Genomic DNA, 13,979 nt, shown 5'->3' with positions numbered 1-13,979 from the left:
CTGGCCTCCTCCTTGTTCCCCGAATCCTCCGCTACACCATCGGCAGCTGTGCCTTCAACCACTACGCCCCAAGGCTCTGGAACTCCCTTCCTCACTCCCTTCACCTCACTCCCTCTCTTCCTATTTTCAGGTCTCGGATGAAGACCTTTCTTTTCAACCACACCTTTGGTCACTTTCCTCTCTCTCCCCCTGGCTCGGCTCCGGGATCCGTTACTTTGAAGTGCTCTGAGATGCCGTTCGGCATGGAGAACGCTATATAAATCCAAGTTGTTGTTGTTGTTGATGCATAGCAGGGGAAATAAAACAGAATGTGCCCCAAACTATACGGACAGAAAGTTGTTTGTATTCAGGGGGGCGGGCAGAGTGGGTGTGGACAGAGGGGGGTGCGGACAGAGAGATTGGGAGCAGAGATGGGAGTGCTTCGGGGGGGGGGGGGGCGGGCAGTGAGGTGGGGGCGCGGGCGCGGGCAGCGAGGGGGGCGGTGAGGGGTGCAGGCAGTTATGGAAAGCGGGCAATGAATTTGGGAGGCGGGCAGGCAGTGATGGGTGGCAGGCAGTGGGTGGGTGCGGGCGGCCAGTCAAGTGGGGGCGGCCAGTCAGGGGGGGTGCGGCCAGTCAGGTCGGGGGGGGTGGGGCACAGGTCAGTCTGAGAATCTCACCTTCATCATAAGAACTACAGTGTTGAGGGCAATCATGACCAGGATGGTGTTCTCAAAGGAGGGTGACACCACAAAGTGCCAGACGCGGTACTGGAAGCTCTGCCTGTTCTGGGGCATGTAGCGAGTCAGTGGCTTGGCACAGATGGCAAAGTCAATACAGGCTCTCTGCAGAGAAAAGTAGAACATCAGCACACCCCACACGCTGCTCATCTATACACCCCACGCCCTACCTGTCTATATACCCCACACCCTGCCTGTGTGAGCATCCTCCTTCACCCACTCCAGCGCATACTAGCTGCATAATGTGGGTGCAGTGTCTACCCTAACACACAGGCAGCCCCTGAGGGCTGCAAAGATGAATTGCGTTGCAGCAAGTTTTGCTCTCGCTGTGCTGTGAGAGCTGACGGGGAGAGGGCAGCAGCAGGACTCTACCTCATTCTTCTCCAGACAGCTTTCCTCCAGCATCTTGTCACCCTGCTCCTGGAACGTGATGATGATCAAAGCCACGAAGATATTAACAAAGAAGAAAGGGAAGACTACAAAATACACCACATAGAAAATGGACATCTCCATCTTGTTCCCCTGGCTGGGCCCTTGGTCTTCCTGTGTCACATCAACCGAATGCTGCAGCACCCTAGCACAGTGACAATGGAGAATACGTTAATCGGCACACCTCAAAGCATCCTTATACATGAGCATTACAATCCAGCCTAGCAAGCACATGCAAATGGATTTTAATAAAGATGTGACCGCATTTAATAAAGATGTGACCACATTTAATAGAGTGCCATCACCAAAATGTCTCAAAATACTTCACACAGATTTACTTTAAATAACAACAAAATTACATTTGTGTAGTGCCTTTCACGTCAGGAGCATATCCCAAGGCGCTGGACAGTCAGATTTTCGGACGCGAGCTGAGGGGTCGGGATCGGGGAGAGTAGAGGGCAAGTGGGTGAAGGAGGGTGATCGAAAGCACGGTCGAAGAAGAGGATCTCGAGATGGTTATTGAAGGAGGCAAGGGAAGGGCAAGGCGGAGGGACTTCCAGAGTGGGATGGAGTTCCAGAGGTGGGGGACATGAAGCAGGCCGGAGACCACTGACCAGAGGGAGTGAGCAGGATGGTAGAGGGGGTTAGGAGATCGCAGAGGTAGAGCTTTGAAGGTGTGGGGAGGCTGACAAGCAATGAGTTTGAATAATCAAGCCTCGATGTATGAAGGTTTCTGCGGCCTGCGGTGTGAGACAATGGCAGAACCAGGCGATGTTGCGGTGGTGGGGGAAGGCAGAGCGGATCATGGTAAGGATGTAGGGTAGAAAGGATAGTTGAGGGTCAAACAAGACGCCAAGGTTCCAGACTGGCTTAGTAAGGTGAAGTGTGCATCCATGGATGGTGATGCTGTCAGCGCCTGAGGTGTGGAGGCGCTGACGGGAGCCAATCAGGAGAACCTCGGTCTTGTTGACGTTCAACTGAAGAAAATTGGCTCTCATCCAGGACTTGATGTCTGACAGACATTCTGTCAGGACAGCAGTGGTCCTGGAGTCAAAGGTGGAGTTCGATGTCATCCGCATACATGTGGACGTTGACCCCATGTCTGTTGATGATGTCACCATGAGGGAGCATATATTGAAGAGGAGGGGACCAAGGACGCCTGAGGAACGCCACACGAGATGGTGCGAAAGGAGAAACCATTTGTGGAGATGAAGTGGGGGTAGTGTGAAAGGTACGATCTGAACCAGTCATGGGCAGAGCCGTGAAGGCTGAGGTAAGAAGAGGCGGTGGGTGAGGATAGAGTGGTCAATAGTGTCATAGGCAGCAGAGAAGTCAAGGAGGATGAGGAGGCAGAGGGATCCTGGTTGCAGATGGACAGAATGTCATTTGTCACTTTGACCAGGGCTGTTTCTGTGCTGTGGGCGGCACGGAAACCCGATTGGAGGGGTTCATGAAGGGAGTGGTGGGAGAGGAAGGAGCGAAGCTGGGAAGCAACAACTCGTTCCAGGACCTTGGAGAGGAAAGGGAGTTGGAGATGGGACGGTATTTGAGAGTAGAGATAGTTCCAGGAAGCTTTTTTTAAGGATAGGAGTGATGACAGCCGTTTTTAATGGGGTGGGAACAGTACCAGTGGACAGGGAGAGATTTATGATGTCTGTGAATAGAGGGGTAAGGAGGTGGAGCTGGAAGGTAGAGGGGTAGGCATGAGGTCGAGGGCGCAGGTGGTCGATTTCATGCAGGTTATAGTGGTGATGAGAGAAGAGTGGGAAACAGGTTTGAAGGTGTAGAGGGAGGGAGGGATAGGGGCCAGGGTGGGAGGGGGAGATGGGGAGGGTGTAGTAGATAGAAAGGCAGTGACAGCTGAGTGGATCCCTTCGACTTTGGATTTAAGGAAGTCCAGCATTGCCTCGCAGTTGGCATTGAAGGTGAGGATGGGCGAGGCGTGAGAGGGTAGGTGGAGGAGCTGGTTGGTGATGGAGAAGAGGAGCCTGGGGTTGTCTATGGCCTCCAAGATTGTCTTGGGAGTAGAACGGCGATTTAGAAGAGGTGAAGGAGGACAGTATGATTTGACAAGGTCCAGCCAGATCTGCCGATGGATCATTTGATTTAAGTTTGATTTAAGCCAGGTGCGTTCAGTGTGTATTGACTATATATTTGACACGATCTTGGGTGATTATGCGTTAGTCTGGCTCAGATGGCAACACTCTTGCCTCTGTTTGTAGGTTCGAGGACTACGTTAAGGCCTGAAACTGATATAATCAATGCTGACACTCCAGTGCAATGCTGGGGGATGAACTGCATTGTTGGAGGTTTTGTCCTTCAGATGAGATGTTAAGATGAGGTCCTGTCTGCCTGTTCAGGTGCACTTTAAAGATCCCATGGCTCTATTCAAAAGGAGAATAATAATCCTTGCATTTGATATTGCACTCTTCACGTCTTCTAGATGTCCCAAAGCGCTTTACAGAATATACTGTAAAGTGAATTGACTGTATTTGTTTGTGGGCGAACGCAGCAGCCAATTGCGCACAGCAATATCCCACAAACAGTCGTGGATTGAAAATGACCAATTTATTATTGTTTTTGGTTTTGGAGGGATTATTATTAGGCTCTGTGTGGAGTAAGGAAACTTGCCCAAGGTTTCGCCCTCTGCCTGGAATTGAACTCAGGTCTCTCGCTTGCAAAGCGAGTGCTCTAACCACTGAGCTAGGAGCTTCTCCACATTCACCAACAAAATATTCAGTCACTTCACTTGAGTGGAGTGGACCCCATATGGTGTGAAGCTCCACTCCATATGGTGTGAAGCTCCACTCCATATGGTGCAAAGCTATTTGAGACATCCTCTTGACGTGAAAGCCACTATACCCAATGTAAGGATTATTTGTAGACAAAACACAGCAGCCAATTTGTGTACAACAATGTCCCACAAACAGCGGAAGAGGTCAACTCGGCTGAGGCAATGGCACACTCGTTCTGAGTCAGATGATTGTAGGTTCAAGGCCCATGTAGTGATTTTGAACTCATAGATTAGGCTGACACTCCAGTGCAGTGCTGGGGAACATTGTGTGCCACTATCAGAGGCACACACTTTGGATGAGATATTAAAACCATCTCCACCTGTTCAGGTGGACCAAAAGGTAGAGCCAATTGGAAGTGAAAAGGGAAATCTAGTCATAGAAAATTAAGGTCTGGCAGAGATCCTTAATGAGAATTTGGACTCAGTTTTTTTTTCGCAAGAGTGGTACAGAGAGACAGAGTGTAATAATAATATTCCTTGCATTTAATATAATAATAATAATAATCCTTGCATTTGATATAGCGCTTTTCACGTCGGGAGGACGTCCCAAAGCGCTTCACAGAATATACTGTAAAGTGAATTGACTGTATATTTGTGGGCGAACGCGGCAGCCAATTGCGCACAGCAATGTCCCACAAACAGTCGTAGATTGAAAATGACCAATTTATTATTGTTTTGGGTTTTGGAGGGATTATTATTAGGCTCTGTGTGGAGTAAGGAAACTTGCCCAAGGTTTCGCCCTCTGCCTGGAATTGAACTCAGGTCTCTCACTTGCAAAGCGAGTGCTCTAACCACTGAGCTACAGGACTCCAAAGGGTATAGAATATAACACCTTATCATGTCTTCAGAACGTCTCAAAGCACTTCGCAGAATATATTGTAAAGTGAATTAACAGTGTATTTTGTGGACAAAATATGATAGCTTATTCACTAACTGGTATCAGCATTTTCCGGCACTGAAAATGCAGGTAAATGCTGGTACGTGTATCGTAATTACACTTAGTCAGAAATACCGGCTCACTGGGCCTCATCTCCCCACCCTCATTGGTCTGGCCAGGGTTTTAGTACAAATAGATTTCCAGAAAGCTGTTGATAAGGTGCCGCATAAAAAATTAAGGCATTTGGTATTAATTTAGAAATAAAAAGGATATTGCAGTGATTGAGATCATGCAAAGGAGGGCAACCAAGATGATGGAGGCGATGGAGGAACTGGGCTATGAGTAGCGATAAGGTAAGCTGGGCATGTTCATGCTGGAGAAGAGAAGGTTGAGGGGCGCTATGATTACGCTCTTTAAGATTCTGAAGTGACTGGGTAATGTAGACCATGATAAGCTGTCTTATCTTGTACTAAACAGTAGAACCTGAGAACACAGCCTGCGATTAAAGGGCGGTAAAATTCAGAACAAATCTGCAGAAACATACTTCAGTGAGCGAGTAGTAAACTTGGAGAACAGGCTCCCTCGAGAGACTGTGGAAGCAGAAAGTGTTGTTTGTTTCAAGAACAAATTAGATAGATTTCTGCTAGAAATAATACCTCGAGATACAATATATAGTTTGAGACACGACATGTCAAGCGACTGCCAGGATGGTGGAAGGTGAACTAGATGGACCTTGGTCTTCTTTCGCCAGTAAACTTACGTTCTTATGGACATAAATTAGCTATTTGGGCAGGAAAATGGCAAATGAAAATAAATGCAGAAAAATGTGAGGTATACATTTTAGGAGGAGGAATAAGGGGAAGAATATGTTGGGGTAAAATATTAAAAGGAGTGGAATAGCAAAGGGACTTAGGGGTTAATGTACATAAATCCACCAAGATGGGAAGGCAGGTGAACAAAGCTGTCAAAAAAACTGATGGAATTCTAGGTTTTATAAATAAGGGTATAGAATATAACAACAACAAAATTACATTGGTATAGCGCCTTTCACATTGGGAGGATGTCCCAAGGCACTGGACAGACAGTTACTCGCACATTGCTGTGCAAGTTATAAAACCAAAGAGGTAATGCCTGGGACATCCTCCCGAATGAAAGACGCTATACAAATGTAATTTTGTACTGTTAATGGTGAACCTATATAAATTGTTAGTTCAACCACAGTTAGAATGTTGTGTCCAGTTTCGATCACACTACTTTATAAAATAAGGCAACAGAAGAGATTTACTAGGATGATATCAGAACTGGGGGGTCTGGCCAATGAGCGGAGACTGGAGGAACTGGGACTTTTTCCATTGAAACAAAGAAGGTTGAGGGTAACCTGATTGAGGTCTTTAAAATTATGAGAGGTTTTGATAGTGTCAATTGGGAGAAATTGTTTCCACTGGTCATTGACTAGAGGGCATCAAATTAAGGATGTCTACAAAACAAGCAAATACATCTAATCAAATGCAGAGGTTAGAATTATTTTCACACGCAGAGTAGTTAGGAAATGCAGCTTAGCTCACTCTCGGCTCTGAGTCAGCAGGTTGTGGGTTTGAGTCCCACGTCAGGACTTGAATTCACAAAGGTCTTAGCTGCATTGTCAGAGGTGCTGTTCTTTGGATGAGACGTCTGCCTGTTCAGATGGACACTAAAGATCCCACATTACTATTCAAAAAAAGAGTTTCTCCTGGTGTCCTGGTCAACAATTCACCCCAAATTTTAAAAATGGTTACTCGTTTCATAGCTGTTTGTGGGACATTGCCGTGCCTACAAACACTCCATTTCACAGTAAATCCTGAGAAGTGCTTCCAATGTGATAAGGCACTATACCAAATGCAAGGTTTATTATCATTATATGGAATGCCCTGCTGGGAGCAGCGGTTGAGGCAGAATTTCAAAAGGGAACAAAATAAATATGTAAAAAGTAGTAAGCTGCAGAGGTATGGGGAAAGGGCGGGCAAATGAGCCTGAAATAATTGCTCTTAAAAAAAGCCTACACACACAAGGGCAGAATCACCTTCATCTGTGCTATAAATCTTTATGGATTTATGGCCAGCTATTCTCTAACATCAGGGGCCGCTATTCTCTACATTACACTTAGGAACTGCTATTCAACAACAACAATTTGCATTTATATAGCACCCTTCACGAAGGTCAGCATCCCAGAGCGCTTGACAGTATGGCTTCTGTCTTGTTGACATTTAGTTGCAAGAAGTTTGCGCTCATCCAGACCCTGATGTCTACCAGACAAGCTGATTATTCTCTATAGAGCATACAGGTTTCTGCCAAGTACTTACTGGGGCCATCCCTCTCCTGTGGAAACGGTGAACAGGGTCAGCAATCCCCAGAGCACATTGTCGTAATGAAAATCATATTGTTTCCATTCACGTTCGCGTACCTCCTTTCTGTCTCTCTCATACACAACAAACTGTCCCCTACCAGAGGAAAGAGAGAGGTTAGACAGAGCACTTGAGGCACACACAGCATAAACTCAGCAACACATGAAGGAAGCAGTGAGGGCCCTTGGCTATTCCTAACCTATGCTACGTAAACCTTTGATGTTATCCAGTCTCACTCATAATCCAGATGGCATGAGCCCTTGTTGTATATGATTGACTTCAATCATTACTAATCCTATTTCTCCACTTCCGCCATGGGGACAGATCTGTAAATTAACATGTAGGAGACAAATCTACCTAGACTCAGAATGGAACGTTTATGAGAGTGTGTGATGAGGAGCTGGGGTGTGGGTGTGGGACAGTGTGTGCTGGGGAGCTAGGGTGTGGGACAGTGTATGATGAGGAGCTGGGGTGTGGGTGTGGGACAGTGTTTTTGATGAGGAGCTGGGGTGTGGGTGTGGAATAGCGTATGATGAGGAACTGACAGTTGCAGTGACAGTTGCAGTGGACATACCTGCATTCTTTCTTGATGATCTTGGTGCTGTCAGTACAGTAGAAGAACTTGCCCTTGAAGAGCTGGACAGCGATGACAGCGAAGATGAACATGAAGAGTTTGTAGACAATCAGAATGTTAAAGACATTCTTCAGAGATGTGACTACACAATCAAACACCGCCTGTAATAGGAACCCAGGAGCCCAGTGAAACACAGCCTACAAGATACACACAAACACACCACGGCCGGCAGGTACACACAAACACACCACAGCCTGCAGATACACACAAACACACCACGGCCGGCAGGTACACACAAACACACCACAGCCTGCAGATACACACAAACACACCACAGCCTGCAGATACACACAAACACACCACAGCCTGCAGATACACACAAACACACCACAGCCTGCAGATACACACAAACACACCACAGCCTGCAGGTACACACAAACACACCACAGCCTGCAGGTACACACAAACACACCACAGCCTGCAGATACACACAAACACACCACAGCCGGCAGGTCCACACAAACACACCACAGCCGGCAGGTCCACATACACACCACAGCCGGCAGGTCCACATACACACCACAGCCGGCAGGTCCACATACACACCACAGCCGGCAGGTCCACATACACACCACAGCCGGCAGGTCCACATACACACCACAGCCGGCAGGTCCACATACACACCACAGCCGGCAGGTCCACATACACACCACAGCCGGCAGGTCCACATACACACCACAGCCGGCAGGTCCACATACACACCACAGCCGGCAGGTCCACATACACACCACAGCCGGCAGGTCCACATACACACCACAGCCGGCAGGTCCACATACACACCACAGCCGGCAGGTCCACATACACACCACAGCCGGCAGGTCCACATACACACCACAGCCGGCAGGTCCACATACACACCACAGCCGGTAGGTCCACATACACACCACAGCCTGCAGGTACACATACACACCACAGCCTGAAGATGCACATACACACTCACACCAAGCTTGCAGATACAAACACATACACAGCCTGCAGATACATATGCACAGCCTGCAAATACATATACACAGCCTGCACAAATGCACATTTTCTGTACCTTGAGCTTGGGAAGCCTCTTGATAGTTTTCAGTGGGCGAAGGACTCGCAGTACCCTCAGCGACTTGATTGTATTGATATCCTTCCCCTTCGTACCCCTAGAAGTGGAGACAGTGGCACGCAGGCACTGAGCAGTGAGAGCAGGGACACTACACACAGTTACTGAGCAGTGAGAGCAGGGACACTATACACAGGCACTGAGCAGTGAGAGCAGAACTACACATGCCCTGAGCAGTAAGAACAGACACTACACACAAGCACTAAGCAGTGAGAGCAGCCCACTACACATGCACTGAGCAGTGAGAGCAGACACTACACACAGTTACTGAGCAGTGAGAGCAGCCACTACACATGCACTGAGCAGCGAGAGCAGCCACTACATATGCACTGAGCAGTGAGAGCAGACACTACACATGCCCTGAGCAGTGAGAGCAGGGACACTACACACAGGCACTGAGCAGTGAGAGCAGGGACACAGCACGCAGGCACTGAGCAGTGAGAGCACAGACACTACACGCAGGCACTGAGCAGTGAGAGCACAGACGCTACACGCAGGCACTGAGCAGTGAGAGCACAGACGCTACACGCAGGCACTGAGCAGTGAGAGCACAGACACTACACGCAGGCACTGAGCAGTGAGAGCACAGACGCTACACGCAGGCACTGAGCAGTGAGAGCACAGACACTACACGCAGGCACTGAGCAGTGAGAGCACAGACGCTACACGCAGGCACTGAGCAGTGAGAGCACAGACACTACACGCAGGCACTGAGCAGTGAGAGCACAGACGCTACACGCAGGCACTGAGCAGTGAGAGCACAGACGCTACACGCAGGCACTGAGCAGTGAGAGCACAGACACTACACGCAGGCACTGAGCAGTGAGAGCACAGACACTACACGCAGGCACTGAGCAGTGAGAGCACAGACACTACACGCAGGCACTGAGCAGTGAGAGCACAGACACTACACGCAGGCACTGAGCAGTGAGAGCACAGACACTACACGCAGGCACTGAGCAGTGAGAGCACAGACACTACACGCAGGCACTGAGCAGTGAGAGCACAGAAGCTACATCACAGGCACTGAGCAGTGAGAGCACAGACGCTACACACAGGCACTGAGCAGTGAGAGCACAGACACTACACGCAGGCACTGAGCAGTGAGAGCACAGACGCTACACGCAGGCACTGAGCAGTGAGAGCACAGACGCTACACGCAGGCACTGAGCAGTGAGAGCACAGACACTACACGCAGGCACTGAGCAGTGAGAGCACAGACGCTACACGCAGGCACTGAGCAGTGAGAGCACAGACACTACACGCAGGCACTGAGCAGTGAGAGCAGACACTACACACGGGCACTAAGCAGTGAGAGCACAGACACTACATACAGGCATTGAGCAGTAAGAGTAGGGACAGAGATTATGGAAATGTTGAGGTTATGCACAGCCAAGGAATAATTTATTTGACATCCATGTTTTCCACAAGAACCTTCACATGCTAGCTGCTCTGTGCAAATAGCGCACTAGTATGTCTCCATTTTATTCCACTAAGCTACTGACAGAAGTGCCCATGAAATGGAACACTGCTGTAACTTCAGTGCCCACCATCCCATCAAGATATAGCACAGAATAGAGTAAATCTCCCTTCATACTGTCTGTACAGCACTCATATCAGCTCTGCTGTCTACCAACAGCCCAGATAAAGGGATACACTTACCCTACAATGTTCCTTTGGAAGGTCAGCAGAAGACAATGAAGGAAAAAGAAGGAAACAGTCCACAGATACCAGTATCTGAAATAACATCCCTAATGCAGCCTGGATCTTCCCTCATACACACACACAGACTGGTTTTCCTCCCACAAAGTAGTGTGTAACTCCATACATTCTGTACCTCACAGTCTCTACCTCGCCACATACTGTCTGTAACCCATGCACATTTTGTATCTCCCAGTCTGTGCCCCCATGTAAAATTCACCTCCACAGTCCTCCCACACTATCTGTACCCCGAACTACCAACAGACACATACCAACGTATATTTCTTTACATTGGAACATACATACACTCTTTGCGGTTGAAATTCTTGCAAGGAAACATGTCTAGAACTGCTGTATTTTATCACCTTGTGTAACGCTGAATGTGGTGCTGGACAAATTGTGGCTATGTCAAACAGGTACATTCAAATCCATAGAGTGAAGGGCCAGTTTAGCAATCCACTTCAACTCTTTATTGAGCCCTTGCAATCACCACAGGGAATTAATTTACCCAGTAAACAGCACATGGAAGTAACTTCTCTAACATCTCACCCAGCAGTGGGATGTCCCTAGCAACCAACCAGCATTAGCAAGACATGTCCCTAGCATCTGGCATCCTTCATAACCAGCACAGGGGAGTGATGTCCCAAGCACACTGACAGGCACGAGCGGCGCGCAGACAGGCACGAGCGCGGGCAGACAGGCACGAGCGCGGGCGCGCGCAGACAGGCACGAGCGCGGGCGCGCGCAGACAGGCACGAGCGCGCGCGCGCAGACAGGCACAAGCGCACACATACTGACAAGCATGAGCATACCCACACAATGGCAGGCACGAGTGCGAACACACACTAACAGGCACGAGCACACACACACACTAATAGGCACAAGTGCACACACTGACAGCCACGAAGACACACACAGACAGACGCACGCACGCGTGCATGGACAGGCACCTGCGTGCGCGCATGGACAAGCTCCAGTGCGCGCACTGACAGACAGGCACATGCACACGCACACATTGAAAGAAACACATGTGCACATACTGAAAGACATGCAAGCGCACACACTGAGACACAAACTGACACTAGCGAGGACGCAGTTTAGGTCCTCTCATGGAATTAAATACTGATTAAATTGACACTCAAACTGTTACCATTTACTTACGTGAATGCAAACGCGACGAGAGCACCGCTCACCACAATGAAATCCAGATTATTCCATAAATCTCGGAAGTATGATCCTTCATGGAATATCAAACCTAAATCTATCATCTGCCAAGAGGAGAACAAAAATTTTGATTGTTTCAGCTCAGCAACTAGTCTAATCTGTTACTTCTCTGATCTGTTTACACCCCACTCCACCACCAGCCACCTCCACTTGGCTGGCTCTAGACTCCTGCATGTCCCTCACCCTTTGTGCTCCACCATAGGCTCATTGAACCAACCACCATCACTTCGTCTCCACCAACGGTTTCTCCTCCCTCCCCTCATCGTCATCTGTGGCGTGCCCCTCCTTTTCCTCATTTAGATGCTCCCTCCAGGGCAATATCATTCGCAGACATGAGGTAAACTTCCAGGATAAAACAATAAATACTAAATTGTTGTTTTATGCTGGGGATGGGGTTCTGATAATAATCTTATACAGTACCTTTTGAATGTCCATATACAAGCTTCATTTTCATCATTTATGCTAGATAATTTCTTCATAAAATTTAATTGGATTAATCAGCATTAGTCACTCCATGCTGATTGTCTCTAAACAGTTTATTCTTTTCCAAATGTTTATCAATTTGTCCCCTTTTAATTGACTCAATGCTATTCCAAAGTGAGACGAACTGGCCTGTATTCCAAAGGTTTATCTCCTTCAGTTTGAACGATAGTGTAACAATCACCACCTCAGTTTAAACTTTGGAAAAAGTCAGCAGCAGGAGCTGTAATCATACTGAACCTGGGCTACATATTCACACTAACCTTTATCACCATCTCGAAAGTGAAGACCCCAGTGAAAACATAGTCAAAGTACTTCAGAATCTATGAGAGGGAGAGAGAGAGTAAGACGGTGACCAGGAGCCACTCAGATCGCAAGCTGGCTGAATGCTTGGCCATTTCTTGTCTCCACCATCTAGAAGTGACCCCTGAGCCAGGCCATGCTGATCTGGAATTTGATGTTACTCGCTAGAGACGGCTGGCATCCAGTGAAGGAATCATTTTTATAGTGGGGATTCTCCCTGTACTGTCGCCAATGCCCCCCACCTCTGTCACCCCTTTCCCTCCGCACTGCTCAGAAGCTGGTGCGATGATAAATGATTTTTTTTAGGTGGATAATTTAGACGTGAGGAGTTACAGGGAGGTATGACAGCGTGAAAAGTGTGGGGGGCTGGGGTGGGCGGCGTGTGGGGGGCTGGGGTGGGCGGCGTGTGGGGGGCTGGGGTGGGCGGCGTGTGGGGGGCTGGGGTGGGCGGCGTGTGGGGGGCTGGGGTGGGCGGCGTGTGGGGGGCTGGGGTGGGCGGCGTGTGGGGGGCTGGGGTGGGCGGCGTGTGGGGGGCTGGGGTGGGCGGTGTGGGGGGCTGGGGTGGGCGGCGTGTGGGGGGCTGGGGTGGGCGGCGTGTGGGGGGCTGGGGTGGGCGGCGTGTGGGGGGCTGGGGTGGGCGGCTGGGGGTGGGGGGCGGCGTGTGGGGGGCTGGGGTGGGCGGCGTGTGGGGGGCTGGGGTGGGCGGCGTATCGGGGGCTGAGGTAGGCTGTGTGTCGGGGGCTGAGGTGGACAGTGTGTCGGGGGCTGAGGTAGGCAGTGTGTCGGGGCCTAGAGTGGGCAATGTGTCGGGGGCTGGGGTAGGCAGTGAGTTGGGGGCTAGGAGCTGGATTGGCTGGGCCTGATCAGTGAGTGTACTTGATAGTGGGCTAAATCCAGGTGCCCACGCCTTCTGCACATGCCTGATTCCTCTTGGAGTCGCTGTGGATGGGATCCTCTGCTGCCAAGGCAATGCTGCTCGATGCAATCACAAGCAGGATGCACATCTCAAAGTAGCGCATGTTCACTATGTAATGGCACATCCGACGAAGTCTGCAACAGTCATAGAGAGAGACAGAAAAACATAGTGTGAGAATGAGACCCAGAGACACTGAAAGGGTGAACAGAAAGAGATGCACGCACACACACACACAAACCCTTACACAGTCTCTCACACATGCACACAAATGCTCTCTCTCACACATACACACTCTTTTTCTCTCAAACACACATACTTACGGGTTAGTGGTGCTGAAAATGAACATGGAGTTGTAGGGAACAATGGGTCGGATCCTCCTTGGGTCTTTTGCCCCACTTCTGCCCCTCACATTCACATCATTCACTG

At 49.3% G+C, this 13,979-nt stretch overlaps 1 protein-coding gene across 1 annotated transcript in view; it reads right to left on the bottom strand.

Moving 5' to 3' along the window:
- The window catches only part of LOC103184804 (probable voltage-dependent R-type calcium channel subunit alpha-1E), a 77,301-nt gene that overhangs the window by 19,402 nt on the left and 43,920 nt on the right, over window positions 1-13,979 (bottom strand). The window contains exons 21-30 of the mRNA XM_042335343.1: window positions 13,874-13,976; window positions 13,558-13,687; window positions 12,598-12,657; window positions 11,792-11,898; window positions 10,592-10,603; window positions 8,873-8,969; window positions 7,774-7,934; window positions 7,158-7,295; window positions 1,091-1,292; window positions 659-823 (exon numbers count right to left, since the gene is read on the bottom strand). Coding sequence (XP_042191277.1) covers window positions 659-823; window positions 1,091-1,292; window positions 7,158-7,295; window positions 7,774-7,934; window positions 8,873-8,969; window positions 10,592-10,603; window positions 11,792-11,898; window positions 12,598-12,657; window positions 13,558-13,687; window positions 13,874-13,976 — 1,175 coding nt within the window. The remainder of the gene's footprint in view (window positions 1-658; window positions 824-1,090; window positions 1,293-7,157; window positions 7,296-7,773; window positions 7,935-8,872; window positions 8,970-10,591; window positions 10,604-11,791; window positions 11,899-12,597; window positions 12,658-13,557; window positions 13,688-13,873; window positions 13,977-13,979) is intronic.

This window comes from Callorhinchus milii, unplaced genomic scaffold (assembly GCF_018977255.1).
Source record: "Callorhinchus milii isolate IMCB2004 unplaced genomic scaffold, IMCB_Cmil_1.0 Scaffold5, whole genome shotgun sequence".
In the NCBI taxonomy this organism is placed as follows: Eukaryota; Metazoa; Chordata; class Chondrichthyes; order Chimaeriformes; family Callorhinchidae; genus Callorhinchus; species Callorhinchus milii.
Note: the sequence above shows the minus strand (reverse complement) of the source record. Positions and strands in the feature narration are given on the sequence as shown.